The 25,856-nt window shown below is 49.3% G+C and overlaps 1 protein-coding gene across 2 annotated transcripts in view; it reads right to left on the bottom strand.

The window, feature by feature from the left end:
- Positions 1-25,856, bottom strand: part of LOC144145588 (uncharacterized) — a 286,537-nt gene that overhangs the window by 12,283 nt on the left and 248,398 nt on the right. Inside the window, exon 1 of one of the 2 annotated variants that reach the window (XR_013317529.1) lies at positions 24,362-24,568. Coding sequence is in view for 1 of the 2 variants with exons in the window: in XM_077677237.1 (XP_077533363.1) it covers positions 24,362-24,448 (87 nt within the window). In the remaining variant the exon portion in view is untranslated. Of the gene's footprint in view, positions 1-24,361; positions 24,569-25,856 lie in introns of those variants that run through there. The other variant, XM_077677237.1, reaches the window with a different exon arrangement.

The raw sequence follows: 25,856 nt of genomic DNA, 5'->3' as shown, positions 1-25,856 counted from the left end.
ACGAATGTCCTCACCGGCAGAAAACACGTTATCGACGATGTTAATTACGAAGCAAACGCTTGCTCCGTTTCTTTCAGACCCGATTTGGTGGAACGCGTGTACACATTGATACGATTTGGTGGAATCGTTTGGTATAACGAGTGTATACATTCGTACGATATAGTACATTGTCTGGGACAACGTGCGCATACAGTGGTACGTTTTGGTACAAAGCGTGTATATCAAATCGTTGAACACAGCTGGCTCCATGACGATCGTTTTGGAGAAATTATAATGCAACGAATAAACTGACTGCCATTAAAAAAATAATCTTCAAGTGCCCCCCTCCCCGGAAGTCGTTGCTATATACGCATGTGTACCGGTGTATGTGGCGCCCCGTCTATTTTTGTCGGCAGTATTAATTTCATGAGCGTAGTTTCCAATAACGAAGCGATAATCGAACGGTGGGACATGTACGAGAGCAGTACTGCCGGGTATACCCGTAGGGGACGCTTGTCCTTTCCGTTATCTCTTCGGTTATCGCTGGAAGATAGAGAGCGTGTGACGATGTTTGTATACGGCAGACTTTCGCGAGTGATCTCCAGACAGACGGGCACCCTTCTTCCGTGTGTAATCTCCCGCTATCGGAGCCGCTTTAATAGAAAGTGGGCACAGCCCACGCAGCGCTTGAGGTGAAGCGCAACTCGAAGGGTCGCGATAAAGAATGTGCACCGACTGGCTTCGTTCGTGCATTACTGCGTAATTCGGTGTTCTAACGGTAAAATTGCGCGCAAACATTGAGCAGTTTAAACAATCGGTTATTCTGGCTGGTATTTTCTACTATAGTACAGTGGGACCTTGTTACTTGTTATAACGAAGGCACTTTATTCGAAATCTCGGTTCATTCCGAATGTCTCAGGGCCCCCACTGCCGAGCAGACAGAGCTGATAATCTCTGCATTTAACGAAGTATCACTTATAACGAAGCTCGTTTACTATTCCCATAACTTCTTTATAGCGGGGGTTTACTGTATTTCCAAAGATGAAGCTATTTTGGGGCGCTACTAGTGCTCTCGAAGGACCGGCTGGTGCTAATAAGCCCGAGTAAAAGAGCTGGAATGAAATGAGCGACTGTACGTGCGTACCCTTCTTATAACAAATATTGTAGAATACGTTGTTTCCTATGAGTGTTCAGCCGTCAGCCCGTCATTGTTTTCATTTTTTTTCGCTGCTTCGAAGCATTTTACAATCCGACCGGGTCTACTTTTTTTAATAATTGGGGCGTCGAAGAGTAGAATGTGGGGCCGTTGAGATTGGGGTAACTTGGCCGTAATTAACTGCACGGCCACGCAACAATCACAGTCCTGCGGCGGCGTTTCGCCTTGCAGAAAAGCGTCCGAAGCAATGGGTCAGGCTTTTCACTAAGAACACAAACTTCAAGATGATAATGTTAGTGAAATTGCTTTCATTGCATTTAAAGGCGACTAACATGAATACCTAAAAACAAATTTCAGTATTTATGCTTATTCGAACAACACCTGGTTTTGTGGCAATCGTCAAGCAGGCTGCTAACCAGTATTTCAAAAGGCCTTGATAAAAAACGGAACTCGCGCGTACCTCCAGTCGAGCATAAAAGGAGGGAAATTTCGGAAACTTTAATAGCCAGGACACGAAAAATGTGTAAATGTGCTTTTGTAGATCTCTTAATATTTCGTGGGTACATGCTCGAATTGGTTTGCTGTGCCTGCATACCCGAACAAATGCCCGAAACTTCAATTCATAGTTTTTTTCCCCCGCTAGCCTGCTCCAGAGTGAGCTAATGCAAGAAACCTTATAGAGAGAACCGCTTACTTGATGTAAAATGAGGTTTTTAGAAACTCTGTTGTTGAGTGCACAACCCTAATTTCGAACTTGTGTTTCTGTTATGTTACTACGTATTTAACCGTTGGGTTTGTTACGTTGTAAAAAATATTTATAAATAGCGTGTACGCATGCATTTAACGGGTTTATTTAAAAAAATGCTGACGAAGCAGAATAAGCGTGCTAGCAATCAATAACCAGAAATTTGTTTTTCTTTTTCTTCAAAAAAGATCCCGCAGTAGTTTTGGCACAGTCAGCAATCGAGCAATTGAGGGGCTTCGCTCTTTCAGCCGCCAGTTGTCTGTTCTCTCGCCGTATATAGCGCGACCACGGAAGTGCCCATGTTGTTGGCAGCTGGACGGGAATCGTGTTTACCGACCTTCGCGCGCAGCCCGTCCAGCAATGTCGCAACACTTTCTTCGCGCACTCTCAAGAGATGGGCCGCCCGGCCGGCGATAAGCGCCCAGTCACAACGTTTAGAACTTGGCAAGCTTTCGCCATGTTTCACAGGGTTCTCAAGTTACGGCGTGCAGGAAACGGGGAAAAATAGTTTCCGCCTTCGATTGGGAATCAATTTGAGTTGCAAAGACCGGCGTCTGAGCTTATGATCGTGGCTTCATCTCCCGTCACGACGAGCATACCACGGTGGAGTAAAAAAACCTAGCATGGAAAGAGAAATAGAGCCCCCAAAGAGCCTCAAGTATCACATTAGGGTAAGAATACTTTGCAGACAATTTTTGCACGCGTGAATTTACATGGTTAAGTCTTCTGCGTAAAAACAAACAAACAAGCGCTTCAAACAGACAGGCAGACAGACACAAGCGTAATCAAGACAAATAACAACAAAGACGCGCGTGTCAAGAGTTTTCTGTGTGTGCGGGAAGACGTTCTGCCCTTGGCGAAATAATTATGAAGCAATAGGCGCAGACAAGAAAGTACTGCTAGTGTTATTGTCGAGACAGCTTGCTGACTCCCACCTTCACGGATTGACATAAAAGATGCCCATGATGCGCGACATTTTGCAAGATCAGCCGAAAGAAACGAAGCTAAAAAAACGTAGGGAATGATTGATGATTGATTGTAGGGTTTAACGCGCCGGCGCAACGCAGGCGGTGAGGCGCGCCGTAGTGGAGGGCTCCGGATTAATTTTGACTACCTGGGGGATCTTTAACGTGCGCCGAAATCTCGTACACACGGGCGTTTTTGCTTTTCGCCTCCATCAGAAAAGCGGCCGCCGCGGCCAGGAATCGAACCCGCGACCTCGTGCTCAGCAGCGCAACGCCTTAGCCACTGAGCCACCGCGGCGGGTAAACGTAGGGAATGAAGCCATGCTGATGCCGCTGTGGTACGGTAGCATTGCGGAAAGGAGCACGGCATACACCACTTAAGATCTGCACCGACTCAAGTTTTTCCATCCATGCTTGTGTACTTCATAGTATGATCCGCGAAACGATGGTGGTTCCCGCGGCTACTGCAGAACTACGTTCGACCAACTTGCAGCGCTGGTCATGGTAGCAGCCTCCCCTTGAAGGAGACCGAACTCCGGGGGAAGACCTTTTTAATCATGCCAGTTATCCGGAGGCCACCACAACAATTTCAACAAAATACATTTATCTCTCTACTTTATACCTTTCTCCCTTTCTTTCTGCTATACTGCCATTTAGCCCTCATGCGACCAAAGCCTCATCATTTTTCTCCCGTGGCTATACATGTAGACGCCCTTCAAACCCGCGTGGATGTCAGGTCTCGGTTCATGTCTCGCATTCTGTCCGCAATCACAGCGGAGGCGACCTTCAATACCGATGTTTTTTTTTTTCAGAAACTGACAGCTCTTGATGGACGAGCGTTTTGCATTAAGTTCCACCACTTTTGGCCTGCTGGGTTAGCTGTCCAGTGACAGAACCAGGGTTTGTGAGCGACCCATTGTATGCATTCGTATGCATGCAGCTGATGCACGAATGAACGATATATGGCGCTGCATTATAATTGATGTCGTTCAGAAGGTTAAAGTACCGGCCACTCTGAAAATTTGAAATTTTGCATCTAAGATGAATTAACATGCAGGTTAACGTGTAGATGCGCATGCGGGATGGACAATTAAAAAATTATAACAAATTTATGCCCGAACGCCTTAGCAGATCTCTACAGTATTTCTTGCAGCGTTCGTCCGAGATAAATATTTTCAGGAATATAAGAGAGAGAGAGAAAAGAGAAAGAGAAAGAGAGAGAGAGAGAGAGAGAGAGAGAGAGAGAGAGAGAGAGAGAGAGAGAGAGAGAGAGAGAGAGAGAGAGAGAGAGAGAGAGAGAGAGAGAGAGAGAGAGAGAGAGAGAGAGAGAGAGAGAGAGAGAGAGAGAGAATCTTTATTTTTATGTTAGTTCTCGAGTCATGGCAGTGGGGGCGTCTTCTCAGTCCAGAAGTCCCTGGGCGGTCGCTGCCAGGCGGGCCCTTTCAACCTGCCGAAGCTGATCGCAGGGGTCCGGGCTGGCTAGCATGCCTTCCCACTGCTCATGGTTGGGGGAGAGAATGGGGGGTGGAGGGATGTGGTGTGGGAGCACGCCCAGATCATATGGTGGAGTGTGCAGGGTTGGGGACAGTACTTGCAGGTGGCGGAGTAGGGGGTGTGTGAATACCGTGAAGGAGGGTGCCGTGCAGGTATGTGTTGGTTTGAAGGGGGCGGTAGGTGGCGGATTCTACCTTGGTCACCTTGTCGTGAGGCAGGAGTAAAGTGCGGCGTTTGAGACGGTAGTGTTGGAAGATATGTTTGGATCCTTGAGGCACAGAGTGGTACTCTTTCGACGGTGGCGCTGGAGTGTTGGAGGGGAACGCCCGGTAGATATGCGCGCGGGCGGCAGCATGAGTCGCCTCATTCGCCTCCAGAGACTGGGGGTTGGTGATAGACTGTAGGATGCGGAGGGCTAAGGGAGCAATATGACCGACGGCGTAATGGCGACAGGCAGCTTGCGAATCTGTGACTATGGTGATAATGTCTTCAGACGTAGTGGCTGCGAGGGCTAATGCGATTTCTTCTGCAGTTGTGGAGTCGTTGCCAATTACTGTAACTGTAGCGGAAGTCAGTTCAATTCCTCGGTGGCCTACTGTTGTAATAGCGAAGGCTGTTTTGGAGTCATATTTGGCGGCCGATGTTGAGGGTGGTTGTGCGATCAGTAAGAAAGTTTTGTATGTCATTGTAGATACGTGTACCGCAGTTAAGTGTAGGACTTCGAGTATAGCCTTATGTGATACGTTGTCAAAGGCTGGTTTAATGTCCCGGGACGGGATAGCGCGCTTGGTTTGTGAGCTCAGTGGTGGAAGGACTTCGTGCTTTAGCTGTAACAAGACGTCTTGCGAGGACAACTGTGCGCGAAAACCACACTTATCCTCTATTATCTACATAGCCCTAGTCCCAACCGTCGTGCCACAGTCTCTTCATCAAGAAATAGACGGTCCGTAGACCTCTAACAGTCACTCACTAACCAGAAAGCAATGGGCCGCCAGAAGCTCCTGCATCGACTTCACGTCCAAGCCATGACTCAGGTTTAGCCAGTTTTCACAGGAAGCGATGCGGTAGCTTAGGCGGGGCAACAGGTCTGGTGGATGGCACTCCCAGTCAACTCAGGCTAAGAGAATTTATGTAGCTGCGTTCCCACCTAATTATGAGGTCACCAAGCTTGAAACCACGGCTGTGTGAAATACCAGGTGCAGCGCTGACGTATACGCCACGCACTCCGTAGAACACACATGTGTGACTTTTCTCTGTATTCAAGTAAGTATGAAACTTTTATTTGAATGTATTATTATTGCCCTCTACAAGGCCACATATCAAGAGTGCAACTGTCGCGATGAAACAGGCTGAAAGGGGAGACCCTCACTTCATGTGAAGAGCCTAGATCACGACTCCTACAGATTGAAGAAGGACAGAAGTCCACGTTGGAGTATACAGCACCCCCCCCCCCCCCCCCCCCTCTTTTCTCGTACCCGGTTGAGCTGACGTCAACGTTCGTGTGGCAGAGCTTCCTCCCCAATGCCGACCAAGTTGGCTGGCTGCCGCGTACGGAGTCATCCGCGTGCAATCGTCGTGCTTTTGTTTACCGGACATGGAGATCGTCTGGAGATCGTCTCAGCAAGACCGGTGCTGGCTGGCCGTGCTCGTTCGCCGAATTTCGGCCAGTATCCGCGGCGGAGGGGTCTGACCTTGATAACGTCGCCTTGTTCCTGGAGTCAGCCCTTTTCTCTCGGAACTGCCATCGGAGACACCACGCTGCCTTGGGGCATTCTCATGTAACCACTTTATTTTTCTTTCTTTTTTCTGTTCACAGGCCCACTAAGCAACAGCTTTTGCGGCTGAGTTCCAAGCGCAAAAAAGGGGTGAGTGCTCGGGGGGCATTATTAACATGTCGTCGTCATAGCTGGCCGCCTGGAGAAATGTCTGCAGCTTGCTTCTCTTTGCCCGGCTTCTCTCTTGCCCGTGTTCCCGTTTTCTCCGCTGACCCTTACGAATGGAAGGCTCCCAAATAACGACCCCGTCTGGCGTGGCCTCCGCGCTATCTCGATGTAGATACCAACGAACGCGGCATCCTCCCGATGACGCGGTCCTCGGCTAAAGTGCTGGGGGCGCGGCTGGACGAGCTATCGTAGCTTGCTCGTTGCTACGCAATCCCTTCCAGCGCACGAGTGACGGCGTGGCACAGGATACGAAGGAAATCGTCTGCAGGGGGCCTGTAACATGGCTGCTGTAGTAAGGAAGTATTCATCATTATCATCGCCATCATCATCATTATCATCATCATCATATCCCTGCTTGCGGCCAATGGAGGACGAAGGCCTCTCCACTGTTCCTCCAGACGTCCCTGTATTGCGATGCCCTAGTCCATTATTTGCCTTTGAATTTTCCGATTCCATCTCCCCATCGAGTTAATTACCGTCCTCTACCCTTCTCCCAGCAGCCACTCTGCTTATTATTCTTCTTATTACTATCGCGATTCGTATAATAATTGATTAGTGTATAGTGCGACCCTGCCGTGACGTGTCCACAGTGACGGGGCACGCGCAGTAGCGGCGGATAAGATATCGGTCGACTACTCCGGCGGGCCACCGAACCTCACGACAAAAAGGCTGCGCGGGTGGGGTGTTCAGTTTCCCCGGCGTCGTCAGCGCTGCCTTCGCGCAGCGGCAGCAGCCGAGCGGCGGAGTGAAGACAGGGAGGTGAACGTCCTCGGCTGCCGGGGATGCCCTGCGTTGGGCACGTGATCGACGTCCGGAGACGTCACAGACGACACACATACCCGTCCTTCCAGGCGGAAGAAGGGCCCTTGAAGTGCGGCGCGCGCATCTCGTGCTGGAGCGCGCTAGCGTCTGGGAACGCACGGTCGCCTTGGACATTGATCAGCCGCTTTTCCTCCTCCTCCCCTCCCCCTCAAATGCCCGTTTTCGATCTTTGCTTTGCTCCCATCAGCCTCGGCAACAGGGCAAGGTTGCCGTCACCGCAGAGCTCTCGGGTAGGTGTCAGTTTTCGTGACGAATAAGCTGATCGGGTGGCGATACGCCGTCGTGTGCATGGGGCGACGGCTTACAGGGCGCGAAATGGAGGCTGTCGAACTTGCCGTTTCGGGCGGCTTCGAATGACGGGGAACCCTTGGGAACGGCCTGGTAACAGACAGCCCTTGAGGTGCGTCTAAAGAGCTTTAACTGCTCTCACCGCTCAGCGTCGCGCGCGCTGAATTCGTCTTGTTTTTGCCCGAGTCCACAACACAGTACCGTTAGAAGAGAAAATTTTCTCCTCCTTGTCCTCTTCCGCCTCATCCTCCTCCTCATCATCACGACCTTCTCTTCTCTCTTACGCGCTAATTGAGGAGCAGCATCAATGACTTCACGTCTCCTAAGAGGCGGATAATCCCGACGTGGGGAAGGAGGAGGGCGATAGCACATTCCCGCCCCACTTCCGCATACATCACGAATGCTTCCGCGGTTAGGTGGAGTACCTAAGATATGCTAAATGGAGTTTCAAAAGCAACACAGGTGACAGAAATGAACACCAGCCAAAAAAGAAAAGGTTGAAAAGCTTTGTTGGTCAACTTGGAAGCGAGATATGTGCTCCGCGGTCGAACCCCCGTTGTTTGCGGCACCTCCTAAAAGCGAAACTATAGACAATGCGTGCACTCTTAGCACAAACTTTCATTGTGGCGGGGTTGCGACGCAAGACGCAATATTTGACGCCCTCTCTGGCCAATTCCACCATGCTCGGTGCTTGGTGACTGTTTAAGCTACAAAGTACGTTTGAACGTTCCCGATTGTCTGGCCGCCTTGTAATGCCCGCTACATTCGACGGTCGGTACGTTATCCATTGTCACGCCAAAGAAAGTTAAGCGCCAAGTGAGCTTGTTCGTGATCGTGCGAAGGCCATATTTTTAGAACAAAGGCCACCTAATCACGCATATGTGGTATAACAAATCAGTATAAACGAACGTAAAACTTAAAATCATTGCCGCTTCCTGGAAACATCTGCGACTAGTTCGTCAAAGCTCGAGGACGCATGCCGTCGGCATTTCGCCAGGACGTGAGAGCGTCAAATTGTCGACCTCTTGACATCGCTTATCGCCGAGATACGCTTCTCCCTTCGGCAACGGCGGAACCACTTTCCCTTTCAACGGCCATTCACAAGAGGAGATAGCTACACGTGCGGCATTTGAGACGCCCCTTGAGGGGATTCATCGTGCCCATGGAAATTGCGTCGTTATACAGAAAATGAAGTGCGCATCCCCGACGATCCGTATTGACGGAAACCCTGATAAGCTTTTGTACAAATAAAACGACGGATGAAGATTTGACTGATTGACTGTAGGGTTTAACGCGCCGACGCAACGCAGGCGATGAGGCGCGCCGTAGTGGACGGCTCCGGATTAATTTTGACCACCTGGGGATCTTTAACGTGCGCCGAAATCTCGTACACACGGGCGTTTTTGCTTTTCGCCTCCATCAGAAAAGGGGCCGCCGCGGCCGGGAATCGAACCCGCGACCTCGTGCTCAGCACGACGGATGAAGAGATCAACTTCCTTTGCACGATCTGCATGCTAGCCTGATCATCGCCCCCGGAAAGTGTTGGCCTGGTTTAATGCGTTACCGTTTCCATTGCTTGAAAAGTACACAGCGACGCTGCCGTCTAGACAAATGGCCGAAAATGCCATCCGTGTCGTTTGTTCTCTATGAGATCACGACTGGTGCAGTCGCCTTCCGCGAATGTGCTCGTTTTTTAATGCGAAATCATTTTTATGGCACAGTTACGCTCTTCGTTTTCTTACCGCTCATTGTGTAGGCTGATAGCTGGTGCGGATGAGGAGTACCCTACTCATCACCCCACATCTTTCGCCTCCGTTGCAGGCAATACTTCTCTCACACTGTCTTATCTTCTGGTCCTCCATGATAACTGCGGACACACTGCAAGTTCTGATGGTGGCATTGATTCGAAGAAGTTGACATCACCGCCAAGCCGACGATCCACGTCTTCTTCTGCAGCATCTAACTTCCGTACTTTTCGGCAGTTAAGAGACCGGGGTGCGAACTGGTGGTGTACACCTCAGAAAATAGTGGCAGTGGATATAAGAATAGTAAGCTTATTTGAAACGGCTCAGTTTATCCTAATGGGCTTGTTTCAAAGTCGTTTACGACAGCTGCCCCTAAAAGTGCTGGCTTTATAGCGAGTAGTACTATTTTTCTCTTTTGTTACAATAGATAGTTAACGTGACAGCTTAGAAAGGCGGCACACAAGTTCGACACATAGTAGCTACCAGATTTATTTCTCGTATGCAGTTTTTATTCAATTCGGCAGACCTTCACTCCTAAACATTAGCGAAAAAAAAAATCGAAATTTTTTTCTTATAAATCTACTAGGAAACGTGCTTAAGCGACATCCCTGCGTCGTTTTCGTGGATGAAAATTAGGGACAATAAATGTCGCAAAGGTTTTTCTTTAGAGTTAGGTTCTCTGCTCCGTTCCATCCGTCAAACCGGACCCGCTCACGACGGCAGGATGTTGACAAGCTCGACAGGATGTTGACACAACAAACTAGTCTTCGCAGTCAAGCCCGGAAACGACTGGTAGAACACGGCAGGGTAAAGTTTTTGGCACGCAAACGGCTTAGTCAGTTCGGACGTGGCTGACTAAGCCGTGACTGTCCCCACCGAACACTGACGGCAGTACCCTTCGACAAAAATCTATGTGCTTCGCTCTAAGTCGTCTGACAAAATACCCAAGAATTTTTCGATTAGGTCACGTTGCATGAGATAGCATTCGTAATGTTAATTATTTGAGATTAGGCACCGTGCGTCGGGGGCACACGATGAAGAAGTAACCGCCCAACAGGCTAACAACGCAACTTTATGCAAGTTTTATCGTTCTTCAAATCAGTAAATGTTTCCATGACGTTTCCTTACCTTCATTCGAATAGTTTGCGTTACTTGATCTTAGCCTAGTTTTTTTGCTTCATTAAGCCTTAAGGAGCTCGTATATATTACCATCTAGTATTTTGTTGTAGGCGCTGTACTTTTTAGGCGCGAAGCCCCTTAGGGGTTGGGGCTGTTGGCGTGTCCTGTCGTCGTCGTCGTAATCGTCGTTCGTCTCATGTAGTCATGGTACTGAAACACCGGGGCACTCGTTTACGCTTCACCCTAGAGAGCTTCGTGCTTCAAAGATGCGAGACTTTTACAGCAAAGCTGTATACTTCTGCCCCCGAACGGTTTCATCTCCATTGGAAAAAAATGCCTTGGCGCCAAGAATACACTTATACACTGCATGCTTCGCCCCTCCCCAGGTTTCACGTTGGTGTAGATGGCCCGGGATTTTTTATTACCATCAGTCAGCCAATTTCTGTAGCATGCGCCGTCCCTTATGTGTACCACGGAGGCAGGCTTTTCCCCTGTATAGTTGAAACAATTGGCGTAGCTTGCAAACGATGTGAAAGACTGATTGATTGATTGATTGATTGATTGTAGGGTTTAACGCGCCGACGCAACGCAGGCGATGAGGCGCGCCGTAGTGGAGGGCTCCGGATTAATTTTGACCGCCTGGGGATCTTTAACGTGCGCCGAAATCTCGTACACACGGGCGTTTTTGCTTGTCGCCTCCATCAGAAAAGCGGCCGCCGCGGCCGGGAATCGAACCCGCGACCTCATGCTCAGCAGCGCAACGCCTTAGCCACTGAGCCACCGCGGCGGGTATGCGAAAGACTGAAGAAACAGCCAAGCTGGCGCGCCATTTGGTATGTTTGAAAGGCTTTTTATCGTAGATTCCCTGATATTTCTTTCCTTTGTGCTGCAGTGGGAATTAAGGACACTTTTCGCACTTTTTTATTTATGTAATACTTGTGCTGGGGATTTTTGTTTTCGGGTCGTGCTTCCACGATTAAAAAAAAATCCTCCCACAAAATCAAATATTGGTGTTTTACGCGCCAAAACTACACCTGTGCTACGAAAAGCGCCGTAGTAGACGTTCCGGGATTAATTTAGATCCGCCCTCCCCTCCGGTGTGTGTGGTTAAGATGCGCCGAAGTACACAAGAGTACTTTAGTTTTTCAAAATTTCGTTCTACCAATTATCTCCATTTACGCTGTTGTAACGATTGCATTTGGAACTTTCGCAAAAATCTCCATTATTGTGATAATGCAGGGCGTTACACGGTTCGTCATTTTCCGTATTTTTTATATTTTTCTTATTTTTTTAGTCGTTCAAAATTTCGTTCCATCAATTGTCTCCATTTACCCGCCGCGGGGGCTCAGTGGCAAAGGCGTTACGCTGATGAGCACGAGGTCGCGGGTTAGATTTCCGGTCGCGGCGGCCGCTTTTCTGATGGAGGCGAAAAGCAAATACGCCCGTGTGTACGAGATTTCGGCGCACGTTAAAGATCCCCAGGGGGTCAAAATTAATCCGGAGCCTTCCAGTGTACGGCGCGCCTCATCGCCCGCGTTGCGTCGGCGCGTTAAACCCTACAATCAATCAATTGCCTCCATTTATGCTATTTTAACGATTGCAGCTGGAAGTTTCGCGATATTTCCATTGTTGTGGAAATTTTATGCGTTGTACGCTCTGCCATTGTTCGTAATTTTCAAGATTTTGCGCGACCAGTCGTCTCCATTTACGCTATTATAGCGATTACAGGTTGAACTTCCGCGATATCTGCATTTTTTTTTGGAAATGCAGGGCGTTACATGGTACTGGGTGTGTAGGCACTCGGCAAAGAATACTACGCATTAAAACCGCAAGCTGGTAGCTAAGATAGACGTGGAAAGGGGGTATTTTTGGTACGAATACAAGGACCTATGCATAGCACGGCAATGGGGGACGGGAACTTTGATCGCTTAGCTATTGGATAGAAGAATGGACGTAAGAAACCCACGATTGCTCGGCGCCCCCTGCAATTGAAAGGAGGACATCGGCGAAGACCGATGTTCACGATTCAAGAAACAAGGTGGGTGACTAACGCGGTGATAAGTGTCCCGGCCGCATTAGCACCATGATTACGACCAGCTTAACTCTAAAACGTCTGTGAAGAGGCCTAGAATCGTACTGTCGTCCGAAAATGTTAACTTGTTTGCCAGCGCAGCTCCGCAAACACGCTATGAATGCCTGAAGTACGTGACCGTGTCGTGTCGGCCACGCGACAGTCAAAATACCCGTCAAACGTGAAATTTTAGTTTTCACTAATTTTCGCTGCAAATAAAGTTTATTCTTCCTCCTTGCATTTTTCTCCATAAACCAACGCGGCCAATTATTCGATCAAGGCTTGCCGATTAATCGGGTTCAAATTGTTAGCCGACACCCACCCTTATTTACCCAAAAAGAATCTCACGAAATGTTGAAAAAGAATTCAAATTTTGCGCTTCAGTGACGCAACATTGGCAGCTCTGATCCAATAGAAGAAAGACCAAAAATGATTTTTACGGTGTTAACTGCATATTAGAATTCAAGCGATACGATTAAACGGAACTGGGGGCACTAGTAATAGCTTTTCTTGGTGGTGCACATGACTTTGATTGGAAGCTGCCAATCTCAAGGACAAGATTTCGTGACGTCACCGAGACGTCATTACAAAGTGGCTGGGGAGTAGCGACTGCTTCGTCTCTTTTCCCTACTACCTAATTTTTTTAAAGTTTTCAGTCGGTACGAAGCAATCTTTTCAATGAGCCAAGCTTGTAGTTTGCCTTCATGGCTTCTTTAAGGCGAGAGCCTTGAGTTCTATATCATGAAAAAAAAAAAAACGCCATTGTGCGGTACAGAACCAAATTGCGTATGTGCATTAATTTTGACACGCTACATCAATTCGATAAAAAAATTGGCTGGCGATTACAATTCTCCCTAATGCGATATTTGGGCGCTGCAGCAGTGCGCTGAGGCAGCACTCGCTCATGGGTTCTCTCGACGGCAGCGATGATGAGCCTCTGCGTCGGCGGCGCGAAGTGCGTCTCAGGAATGGACCGCGAACATGCGTTTAAGCAAACACATCATAGTCACGCGCACGCCCCCCTCACGTTTTCGCCAAGTGTCACGCCGTCGAGCGCATCGTGCGGGACCAGCCTACTGCCCCCTCCCCTCCCCCAACGCACACTTTTGGAGAGCGCTGTCTCGCGCCGCCACGGCGAACCGACCTCTACTCCCAATCTCGCGACACTCTCCTCCTTTGCTTTCTTTCATCGTTCGCTTTTTCTTTCACTTGCCATCGTTCACTCGGGAACGCCGTCAACGCGGCTCAGTCCAGAGACGGCCGCCGAAAGGCTGCGCCCAAAAAATTGGTACTTAGGAGTTCATATGGAAGTGTAGCCCAGGTATCCAGAGTGAGGAACTGTGTTCCCTACCACCCCTCTACATCGGCACGTTGCCAGCGGCTGAACAAGACAGTTGTGCGTGTTGCGCTGACGTCATATAGCGGGACAGGTGCACGTGATGGCGCGTGAGTAGAACAGGTGCGCCCGGTCTACAGGAAACTCTTATTCCAAGAAAACTGCGACCTTAAAGGGACACTGAAGTGATTTGTAAACATTGCGGGATTACTAGCGCAAATTGTAGTTCGGAGTCCATAGGCCATGTTTCGACCATTCTGAGCGCGTTTACGCGAATTTATTTAGTAATCCATTCAGAAATACTGTCCTCTATGCATCCTCGCCCATTTTCTGTGGCGTTTTCGTGTGACGCCAGGAGGAGATGAATTGGCTTGATTGAGCTATTGCACGGCTCGCCGACCTTCCGGCCGAGTCAGTCGGCCCAGCATTAACTTTAGTCCGCCGGCCGACTCATACGTTTGTTAATGGAAGAATGCGCCTTTCTTTACTTTGCTAGTTTGTACACTGTATCTAGTTCCAAGTCAAGGTCGCTCCACACAAGCGCTGCACAAGCGCACATGCGACACTTCGCTGACTGGTACGATAGTTGGAAAATCTAAGGCCACTTGAAGGTGGGATAAAATTCAGCGAAGTCAATATAGGTACTAAGGAAATAAAATCAACTGGTACTTTTACCGTACAGAGTAAAACTAGGGAGCACAAAGCACTTTCTTTTTGCGCTGGGAGGACAAGCACATCTGTCAGCAGCACGGCCACACATCTGCGAACGCTTTTCCGTCTAGGAAATGCAATTCCTAGACGTCAGATATTGTGGAAATTGGGGGACGTTTGCTGTACCAGCGCCATACAACAAAAAAATTCCCCGCATTTCCCCGAGGGGAAGAATGTGAAAGTGCGAATGCACGAGTTGAATTTGCGCGGTTCGGTAAATATCGCGAAAGAGAGATCACACACACACACACACACAACTACAAAGAAAGAAAGATGCATTTATTCACAGACACCTATTTGTGTTGTCGTTGTACTTGATTGCTAGAGCGGATCTCAGCTTTGAAATTTTGTGTCAGTACTCCTTTAAGCAGGTGCATTAGCCCTTCTCACGCCCGATTCTTGGCCAATCCCCCACGTGGGTATGTGCCATGTCAGCGGCCAGGCAGCGCGCGCCCATCTCCCCCCGTTGCCAAGGAAGACGAGGAGATTCCTCGCCAATCCCCCACGTGGGTATACTAAAACTCTCTATTATATGCACCGACTGCTTGCGGGCAGTGGGCACAGGCCAGAATCAACACACCCTTGGCCTGGTGCGAACACGCTTTACGATACAGGCATGAGTGATGCAAGCTCCAAATATGAGGGAAAAGCGCATGGCGTTTGAGCGTCTGCGGGGACGCGGAGGGCGTTCATCCACTGCGTAGGCCTCGGCTAGTGATTGCTACGATTCCAAGCCGTCCTGGGAGGCTTATCTTAGGCATTTTACAGCCGACAACATGGCAGAAGCGTGGCACGACGATTAGTGAGATATCGAGAATGCCCATCCAACGATGCCGTCGGATGTCAAGCATGTTGTTTTGCAGAACCGAAACCGAAACTTGTTTGAATGCTAATCTTGGACATCATCCAATCAATGTGCATCTCCTCCCGACGTCAGTTGGTGCGGCCGCCGCAGACCGCGCATGGTAGTTTTTCTTCTTTTGCGCTTTATAAAATAATTACCGACTTATCAACCAGATAAACGATGAAAAGTGTGTTAATTTGAGCCAGTCTAAGCAGTGCAAACAAAACCGGGAGCTTGACAAATTCACTTCAGTGTCCCTTTAAAGGCCAACTGCACTCAAATTTTCGCCAACGTAAAAATAATGTCATCTAATAGGACACTTAAGAAGAGTGCTAAATGCGAAACACCGAGTTTCAAACAGGAACACGGGCGACGGAAACAGCTCGTGAAGACTGGCGTTTTCGGAACCAAAACTGGAAGAAAAGGCGGCCATTACCGGCGGCCGGCCGTGACGTAGTTTATGGAACGGAAGCGGGCGTGCCCCTTCCGGGCCCCTTCCGGGCGGGCCATCTCCACTAACGTGAAACCTGGGGAGGAGCGAAGCATGCAATGTATAAGAGTCTTTTTGGCGCCTTGGCGTTTTAAGCAAAGCTTTCTACTTCTACCAGCCAATGGTTCTTTCGCGGCGTGCGGGACAACTAAACTCCCAACGCGGCGGAGGTGGCGGCGGGGGGTGGAGGGGAGCGCCGGGTTTCACTCACGGAGCCCACTGTAGATGGTGCGGTGAATTTACCCAGCGTTCCCCGCACGGAAGCGCCTGCAAGCCGGCGGGAGCGTCGGTGGTACGTCGTTTGCTTTAGCGACGGTTGTTTTTGGCTTGTTTTGGTGCACGTTCGCGTCCATTGCATGCTTCCTTCGCAAGGCTTCATTAACTTGTTCAACAGCACCTCCTTGGTAACTCGGACCCAACGGAATTAAGCGATCGTACGGCAAAGATACGTTAAGGATTGGTTTGCAGGGCGGGAAAACAAAATGTAGAGAGCAAATACAGACATCTGGTCGCTAGAGAAACGCTACCTTTTGCGCACTGCTTGCCACGAATGGGACTCCGTTTTCTAAATTGGTGAATACCAATTCGGTTGTTATTTTGATTTAGCTACTGGGGAGGGCGCTTTTTGGCGCGAATCACAGGTAACGGCTGGCAGAATCTCTGGTTTCACTCTTTGTACAGCCACGTGTGTGAATTCAAGTGACGTCGCAGGGCCAGTTGTGGTATTGTTTACAGCTTTGCTTTCCAACCGCCTTCACAGCGTGGATTTGGAACCATTTTTTATTATTATTCAGCAAACGCGGTGCAGCTGGCGCCCGTAACTCCTTCGCAGACCGTAAGCGAAGTGGGAAATCTTGTTTGTTTACGCGGACAGTGGCGAATCATTGGGGTCTGACCACTCGTGCTTTGGGGTTAGGCCGCTGCGTGATCGCGTAAACTCTGTCGACAGCGAGAGAGAGAGAGGGGGGAGGGAAGAGAGAGAGAGAGAGAGGGGCCCGTGGCAGAAGAGTACACAACTCCAAGGACGCCGCTGCAGCAGAGCCTCCTGCACACTTGCGAGTCTTTTCCGTTCCCTCCACGTTCTTGGCGGGAGAGAGCGAGGAAAGAAGCACGTGGCAGTGACCCGCTTAATGCCGCGCGTGTGACTGACAGCTGCCAGATTCGGGCCGGCTCGCTTCGACACTGGGGAGGCCGCTCCGTTAGTGCTCGTTGCTACTAGAGGGCTCTATAGAGGCTGCGGTAGGTTATTGAAATTAAGACTCGGTCTATCATTTCAAGGACGGAATAGCTGCGCGGTCGGAATGGAAAGATCAAACTTGATACGGTAGAGGGCAGAAAGACACGAGGCTGTATGTAGTCTCAGACAAACAGTTCTTAACGCTGCGTAATCGAAAATGGGGAAATGAAATTGGCTTAGTTTTCAAGTTGTGATGAATGCATTGCACTTACTGGTCAGCTATTTTCGCCTCCTTTATACATAAATGGCGGCGTGAAATACTCCGCAAAGGATTCGAAGTGCCCCCCTCCCCCCTCCAATTAGAAAATATTGTCCCGTATTTCGAAGCCTGTCAGTGCGATGTTAATAAACGCAGCTGAGTCAACTTCTAAATTAGCAAAATTCTGTTCCGGACCTACGGGACGTACCCAACTGTTGTACCTATATTTAATGAGCCCCTAATGAACACGCTTATGCAGTTAAAAAAAAAAAAAACCACCGTTCCGGCTTTAAAATCGTCGCTACTGCCCATGCGACTTATCTTAATCCATTTTTTGTTTTCTCCCGTTGGCATTGGCATGTTTCGCCGAACAAAGAAACGCACGTATTGTCTTTCGGGTGGACTCCCTCTCGGAGGCTGGAAGAACCAGAAGCGAAGAGTCGTCGGTGCGTTCTCACGTCATTCTATCCCTTCTATCTTGGAGGGTGCGGCGCGCGCACCCTCGTGATTTCTGGCTCGCGCTCCGTGCATCTAGTTTCCCAGGTGTCCTGGGAAAAAGGCGCGATATCCGGTCCCTCGGGAAGGGACGGACAGACCAGGTATGCGCGCATGCGCCGTCTGCAGCCCGGTGGATTGTGCATTCGCCCGGACGCGAAGCGACGGAAGTCTGGTGGAACGTATTAGTTCGTTTGGATAGATTCCGCTCGATCTCGAGCTGATCCGAAGACGCTTCTACGGGAACGCTAAACGGAAGCTTTGTCACAGATGCGCTGAAACATGTTATTAATCGACCAGATTTAGGGGAAATCCCCAAGGTGGAGTAAGTTTCTGCAAAGGAAAGTTTGACATCCACCTGAATGCAGCCATACAGCTTCCTCAGGAACGTCGCAGTCGAAGAAAAATTCGTCCTGGTCCAGGATTCGAACCCGGGACCCCCGCTTAACCTTTCCTTTGCGATGAAACAGAATAGATATGGCGTACATAGATGTAACCAATACATTTCCCCGCAGACGAAGGGCGTTGTTAGGTCAGCCAGATGGGCACCGGAAAAAAAAAAAAAAAGGTGAGAGAGACAGCATAAACAACTTTAATTTACGAGCTCATTGGCGCATGACGGCGAAAGCACCGGCCCTGTGGGGGGCGTTCGCTAGTCCGGGTTGGCCTGGCCCTTGCTGGATGCTCGTGCCCTTTCTATCAGCACACGTTGGGTCGAAAGGTCCGTGCTGGACAGCCGGCACACGCACGCCTCGTACGTGGGACGGGGACTGGGTGTGAGGGATGGGGATTGTCGGCATTCCCAGACCAGATGGTGCAGGGTTGCCTGGCTGGAGGCAAAGGTTGCCGTAGTATTGGGTAGGGTAGATATGGAGGAGTGATATAGGCGCAACGCTTAGCCTTAGGAAACGAAGATCACAAATCAGAGAACAAACTCGCGTGGAAGAGACGTCATAGCTGAAATAAGAGGAAGAACTGGACTTGCGCTGGCCATGTACCGAGGAGAACTGGCGACCGGTGGACCACCCACCAGGGCAACAGAGCGGCTGCCGAAAGACTGGTCTCGGAGTGGTGAAGGAGCGTTGAATAAAGGGAGGGATTACACCAGAAAATTTGGAGGCAAAAAATGAACTAGGGAACCGCAAGACAGGAACGGGTGCAGAGGAACGGCTGCAGAGGAACATGGCAGAGTGCGATGGCCCAGTGGCTAAGGCGTTGTGCTGCTGAATACGACAACACGGGTTCGATTCCCCGCTGCGGCGGCCGCTTTTCTGATGGAGGCGAAAAGCAAAAACGCCTGCATATTCGAGGTTTAGGCTCACGTTCAAGATTCCCAAGTGGTAAAAATTAATCCGGAGCCCTCCACTACGGCACGCCTCATCACCTGGGTTGCGTCGGCGCGTTAAACCCCACAATCAATCGAGGAACAAGGCAGAGGCCTTCGTCCTCCAGTGGACACAAGCACGATGATGACAAGGACGATTATATATTTAAAGCGCCAGTTTTGTTGTTCTAAGTCATCACCTTCCAATTATTACTGGGGAAAAAAAATATCGTTGAAAAAAAAAAGAAAAATGGTTGCATTCCCAATTTCGCGATAACGACGTTCGTTATATAAATGCTAGAGGATACGTAAAAATTTCCTTGGGGCCGCAAATTCTTTCGGCTATCTCGATTTTGCTGACTTTAAAAAAAAAATCCGGCAAAAGCATGCGGCAGCGCTGTCATACTCTCGCAAACCCGCGTGTGAACTGTTACGAGCGGGGCAGGAGAGGGCATGAAGCTCATTGAGTAGGCGGGGAAGGAAAAAATTGGCCGCGTATCTGCTCCGTTCGTTGCAAATGTCGTCAAAAGACGATAGTCTTTATCGGCTATTGCGAAGTAAATGCCTCCCTTCGCTTTGCCGCTCACCTCTCATGTTGTTCCTCTTGCGTCGCGCTCCTCCCAAGGTAAAGACGTCAAAGGTTTGCTTAAATCATTTTAAATTTCCCGCGTTCCACTGCTCCAAACCGGGTGTCTCGATGCGAACAACGGCGCGCCGCCGGCAGCCGATCGCGGAGGCCGTGCTGCAGTTGATGAAGTATTTAATTTCGCAAAAGCAAGCATGTTTGATTTTTTTATAAAGGAACGCTGCAAATATCACTTCTGTATTGATTTGCTGTCTCATATTTGCGTAATGTCTTGTTCTTCTTCAACAATGTTGACAAGTATGAACCTTACACCGGACATAGACGGGTAGATTTAGCTTTGACTATATAAGACTAATGGGCAGGCATTGTTTTGCTTTGGCCGGGTGGCTGAATCGAGTCACAGACAGACAGACGGACAGACAGACATACAGACAGACCAAAATTTCTGGGTTTAAGGAGCCCAAGAAAGACTATCGTCTTTAAAAAGGGACAGGGCTACGGGCGGGGTCCTATGTTCAGTATTCCGGAAGGTAAAGCTCCCACCCTCGTCCTGCTTATCAGCTGGCTAAAGGTTTGCCTTCCATGTCTCTTGTGAAGTGTCATTAGTGTTCCGCGCCTACCATATTATTGAACAATCTCAGACTGCGTGGGATATATTTGCTTTATCCTGGTTTTTGTGGCAGTTCTAATTGAATTTTTTTCTGGGAACAAATCAATGTGCAGAACCTCTGAACAACAGGACGTGCAGATAAACCCTTATAAAACGACACGCAGGCTAAGGAAACGTACCTATTTCAAAATGAGAAAACTACTGATTGGTCTGTACTCACTCTCGTGCCTACACACAGTGGCTGGCGCTGCAAGCACATGTTTGAAGTACACGCGCTTAAAACTGCCCGATGAGAGCGCAGACATGCCGTCTTACAACGTGTCAGAGCCATTGAAAAAAATTAAAGCCGTTCCACTCAATCTGAGAGCTTTATAAAGTGCAGGGCCGTAATTCGTCATAATGGACTGTAGCGCCGTTATCCGCTCACTGCTACCACCCAATGAAATTCTGATTTCCCGCCTTCGCAGTGCTCGTGCGCCCCGTGCCTGAAACTGCGCCAACAGGAGTTCTGTTCTTTTTGCGCTTGCTTTTCTTCCCGCACGTGCCGGCGTTGCACTGCTACTTTTTTTCGCTTACTATCGTAAAAAGCAACCCAACGAGCGTTCTTAACTAGATGAACGCGGGCGCTGTCGGTTAATTACGTATATTTTTCCTCAAATGTACGTGCAGTTTTCTTTGCGCTAAACAGCAGGGAGATGTAAGACAAGCGCCAGTGGTTCCCGAGTTTCGAACGCTTATGACTGTACAAACCGCTTGGCTTTCGAAGCCGCTGGGTTACGCCGCGACGACAGCCGCTACGACGGAACGCGTGTGGCTCTACTTGGGTCCAGCGAGTGAGCTACGACGAAAAGGCGAGCCCCTAAAGTGCTCTGCACTTAACATTAACTTCACCGGGAACATTTTTGTCCGAGCTCGCCGCGATTCGGTCATCTTTAACCGATCAGTCAGCTTCTTCGGTCGGTTATAGTTACTGGTTCAATCCGTCGCGAAGGGAGATTCGAAAATGGCTAGCATGTTGCGATGTTATCGAGAAGTAATTGCTTCTTACGAGATATGCCCTAGAGATGCCGTAAAACGCACCTCACGAAGTTCGAAGTTGAAAATGGCTCTTGATGCTATCTCCGTCGTTAAGAGAATTACTTATCGATAATTAATTACTGCTTACGAGTGAAATTTCTGACGAGAGCGCGCGATTGCGTCACTTTCTTTTTATCCATTTTTTTTCGATGCGGAGGATGGCTTTTATGTCGAAATGAGAAACTGTGCATGACGCCTATTGAAAGTTGAAAGCAAAGGAATGCAATATAGCCACCGAAATACTCCATCAACAAATAAAAAAAAAGTGTGTGTGTGTGTGGGGGGGGGGGGGGGGGGGGGAAGGCAGGGCGGAAAGAAAAACTAAATAGTAGAATAATGAATGTATATCGCCCTTGCTTTGTTCAGGAAAATAACACAGAGCAAAAACTACAATGAAAGCGCTAAAAAAAATAATAAAAGAATCATGCACCCCTCCGTCAAACAACGACGATGGTTGAACGCGAAGCTTGCTCGTGACGGATTCTGAGGTTGTCGTGTAAGTTCTCCAAACCGCTTCGGCCATGCCGAAATGGAGCAATCGGATAGACGCCGGCTTCATAACGCAAGCGACCAAGGCCACAGAAAGCGCTTTCTTTTTATTCCATTTCGGCGTTTTCGGGTTATAGAAGCCATCGGTGAGAACACTAAACTTCGCTTTAAAACACGCTTGTTATGAGCCTGAACCTAAACGCTTATGTCGGAGTTTTATGTAACCGCGCCACGATGAGTCAATCTGTCGATCCACTCTGGCGACTTAAAATTGGTTGACGACATGTGAATCGAACATAAAATAAAGTTACAACGACACCGCGCTGCGGCGCGCGCATGTGCCTTACACTTCTTCAGGACGCATGCACGGGAAAACGGAAACGCGCCTCTAGTAAAAACCAGGCCAAGCCGTATCAGATAATGTGGTTAACGCTACGCGATTCTGAGGCAGCATAATCCGTAAATTCTATTTAGGAAGCGAAGAAAAAAAAATCAAATGCGTTGTTTACCGCGGCCAAAAAACAGCCCGGGCGAGAACGGCGCGAGCCATGGAGAGGGGCTCTCGGTTAATTTAGGTGCATTTAACCTGCTTAGTGCGCACCAAGCGTCAAGTAACGCGATAGCAGCGGCCGGAAGTTGAACGTCATGCCGAGCAGTAGAACGCGTTATGCGCCGAGTCAGTCACCGGGCCGGTTTGCAACGAAATATGCGCTTTTAAACGCTGGAAGAATTAACCGTTCATCGGTTAACACTTGTTAAGACGAAATCGTGTTCTACGCTATGTAGCGCATGCACCGTTGGTTCACCCTATCGACTGCGCCAATTATAATGTCGCCAGCACAACCCCTGTAAAATTGCTGCTTTCATAAAAAAAAAAAGAAAGAATTATAAAGGCCAATACTAACAAAAAAATTTGTTCTGCACCCTCAGATAAGGATTGAGGCAACTGCACCGCTGTCAGTGAAAAGCAGGATTAAATTCCGCAATCTGTCTCCCCGAAAACACGTCGTCCCTTCCGCATACTGAAGTCTTCCGTGGTGCTTTTCCGCACTGCGTGGCCGCATTACTCAGAAGTATGCAACGTGGGTAAAAATTTGCAAGACAAGGTTTCGATACTGGAAGTGTTAGTTTGCCAGGTATAAAATATGTGTCCTGTAGATCCGCGTCTTCTTGCACATGAAATGTAAACCGTAAAGCTGTTTTGCGTATTGGCGAAAAGCAAAAACGCCCGTGTGTACGAGATTTCGGCGCATGATAAAGATCCCCAGGTGGTCAAAATTAATCCGGAGCCCTCCACTACGGCGCGCCTCATCGCCTGCGTTGCGTCGGCGCGTTAAACCCCAGAATGAATGAATGTTTTGCGTATTCATTTACCTATCATTTACCGCTGTCGATGCCATGAGAGAGAGAAAGATACTTTTTATTACTGGCCAGATTAAGACCTATTCGTACTCTTCCACAAGGATAACGCTGTGAGCGTATTCTGAGTATTACAAACACGGAACATTTTACTTTTTGTAATCAGCAACCTGGCGCGAACCGCCATTCCTTGGGTACGAATGACTGAGAAGTTTAAATTTATCAGAGATAACAATGCTCGCAAGTGTCGTCGTGGGTGACATGAGCAAATAGGCAAAAAGGATGGGGCGAGAAAACGCAGTTTTCTGCTAAACATAATAAGTATGTACGCGTGTAAATAGGCCGCGAAAAACACGGAACACGGCCTGCGATTTGCAGACTATAATCTGGTCAGGTATTTAGGCAACGTTTACGCCTGCCTTTGTTGGAATGTTAAAACATCACGTGCATTTAGATGAGGTCATGCCTCGGTGAGCATTGACACACGCGTGTCAGGGCGTTCAAGATCGCTACTTTTGATGCATTTGCCGAACAACAACAACAACAACAACGGTTTTTTTGCTTGCTATGTCGGAAGGGGCAGGATAACGACAGGGAAGCAACGTCAGTAGTTAGACACGCTCTAGACGTCGAAATTTTAGAATAACGTAACTGTAGTATAAGATCGACGATAAAGTCGATCTTACTCTGTTTGCAATTGCTTACTCCCTCACAATTTGTGTGAATGAGCCGCCGAAAGTAAACTTCGCAAAGGAGCTGAGAGGGATGGAAGGAAGAAACAGTCATAAGCGATAAAGCGTTGAGCAATGATAAAGGAAAAAGTTTGTAAGGGCCCTCATGTGCAAAACGTCTCCTGCGGATTTTCCTGTCGCGAGACCAACAGCAATCATCGCTTGCTGTTGTTGCGCGATGACAGTTTGCCAATAAAAACTGCTCAGGGGCTGAACAAATTTAACTGCATGGTTAAAATTGGCCAAAAGAGTGGAGAAGGGGTCCTGATACCGCTCCCGGTACACGGCCGACGCATCTGCGCATGCGCACCAGTTTCGCTGCCTCTTCGCACGCAGCGTGGCACCACTCGCCCACCGGGTGCGGTACCGGTTCTCTGCTTTGCTACGACTATAATATCAAAACCGAGAAATCGCCGTCGAAAAGGGCGTCCTCATTCCCCCTGTCTGACGCAATGCCTAGCAGCCGAAAAAGCTGCAAAATTTCCACCGTTGAGCCGGTACTAAAAGGGGAGGAAAAGAGACGAGAGGGAGTGACCCACCACTCACCCTGAGCACATGCCCCTGGATGTCCGGGCTGAGAGCGGTGAGCGCGATCAGAGTCACGACGGCGAACATACCCGTCGGTATCGGCATGGCGCGGAGTCTTATCGGTTAGCTACGGTGCACTCCGGACAAAAGCCGTACACAGCGGTGCTGCTGCTGCTGCTGCGACTGTTCGCTCTGCTGGCACTAGGATCACGATGAGCGTCGGAGGCCGCGGCGATCTTTTAAGTAGCGCGCTCCCTTTGGGGGAGAATGTGAGACGCGGCCTTCTCGCCACGGGCGCTCGGTCCGGGGGAGAGAGCAAAGGCGAGTCCCTGCCGAGTGGGGATGGGTGGGGGGGCGGTTCTAAACGGAGCCCCTGGATTGGCGCTTCTACGTGACAGCCGATGGCGGGCGTGATCTTTGGGAAGCCAGGTGTTGCGTCATTGAGTTTGTAAATACGGTCCGCGGGACTACGGAACGACTTGGCGAAGTGGGCGCCTCTTCCGTGTCTCTTCGCGAATTCATTGTGACGTCACGGAGTGTGAGGGCGGGCCATCGAGATACGGATGCTTATCTGGAGCCAATAGCGAGTATCCGACGCATCTCGCGTGTAGGGGGCGCCACCTTTGATCTCTTGCTGCGACACCACTTCATGCGCAACCCGGGCTACGTGTACGTACGCTACATCATCGCAGGGGGCGGTGCGGCACGCTAGTATTTTGGGAGACGCGTTTTCGAAGCTACTTACTGGGCGCGTGCGCCTCACGCGCCGCCAGTTCTTAGTGTGGCCGCTGCTTTGGCGGCAACGCAGCGCAGAGGATCGCCCGTGAGCACGTCGAAAGATTCTGTGTTACCTCTAGTATGTCCGCCAGCTAGCTCTTCTCGCACTTTCTCGCCATGCGAAATCAGCAGCGGGAAACGTATGTCAACATTCCGGGGTTTCTGTCATTTTGTTTTCAGTGCTCGGACGTTGGTAAACTTTGCCGTTAATTAATATGTTCTGAGAATAGATGTATTTGTAGTCTACCCTTTTTCTCCTCGCATCCGTTTTAAAGAGATAAGGTAACCCATAGCTAACATGATACAATCTTGGGTCGCATTTCGACCATTGTGGGTGTAGACCCAACGCTTATACCTTTTTTGGCTGGATGCTAGAATTCGACTGTGCTTTGCTTTGCAACACAACTGGCACGTTTGAAAGGAGACGACTGTCTGTGTTTGTTTGATTGATTGAATTGACTGGCCTACTAATTGAGTGATTGGCGTTGGCATCCCCTTGGTATTGCGGGATGTCACGCGCCATCCGACCATGGATTTTAAAACATCAATCCTAAATCCTACCCTCTTAGTTCTATCAAGGTTAGCTATTAGCGGCAGGCATATAAGCAAATTGCTAATTTTCCGCACTTTATCTTGTGACAGCCAGCGCCATATTTCTGGGCACAGAGTAATTAACCGCCCATAAGGATGCCTGCTTCCATATCTCGGCAAAACTGGGCGCCCATCACGCCCGCTC

This window comes from Haemaphysalis longicornis, unplaced genomic scaffold (assembly GCF_048455015.1).
Source record: "Haemaphysalis longicornis isolate Haplotype H1 unplaced genomic scaffold, Haemaphysalis longicornis Haplotype H1 scaffold_7, whole genome shotgun sequence".
In the NCBI taxonomy this organism is placed as follows: Eukaryota; Metazoa; Arthropoda; class Arachnida; order Ixodida; family Ixodidae; genus Haemaphysalis; species Haemaphysalis longicornis.
This window is presented reverse-complemented; position numbering and strand designations above follow the sequence as displayed.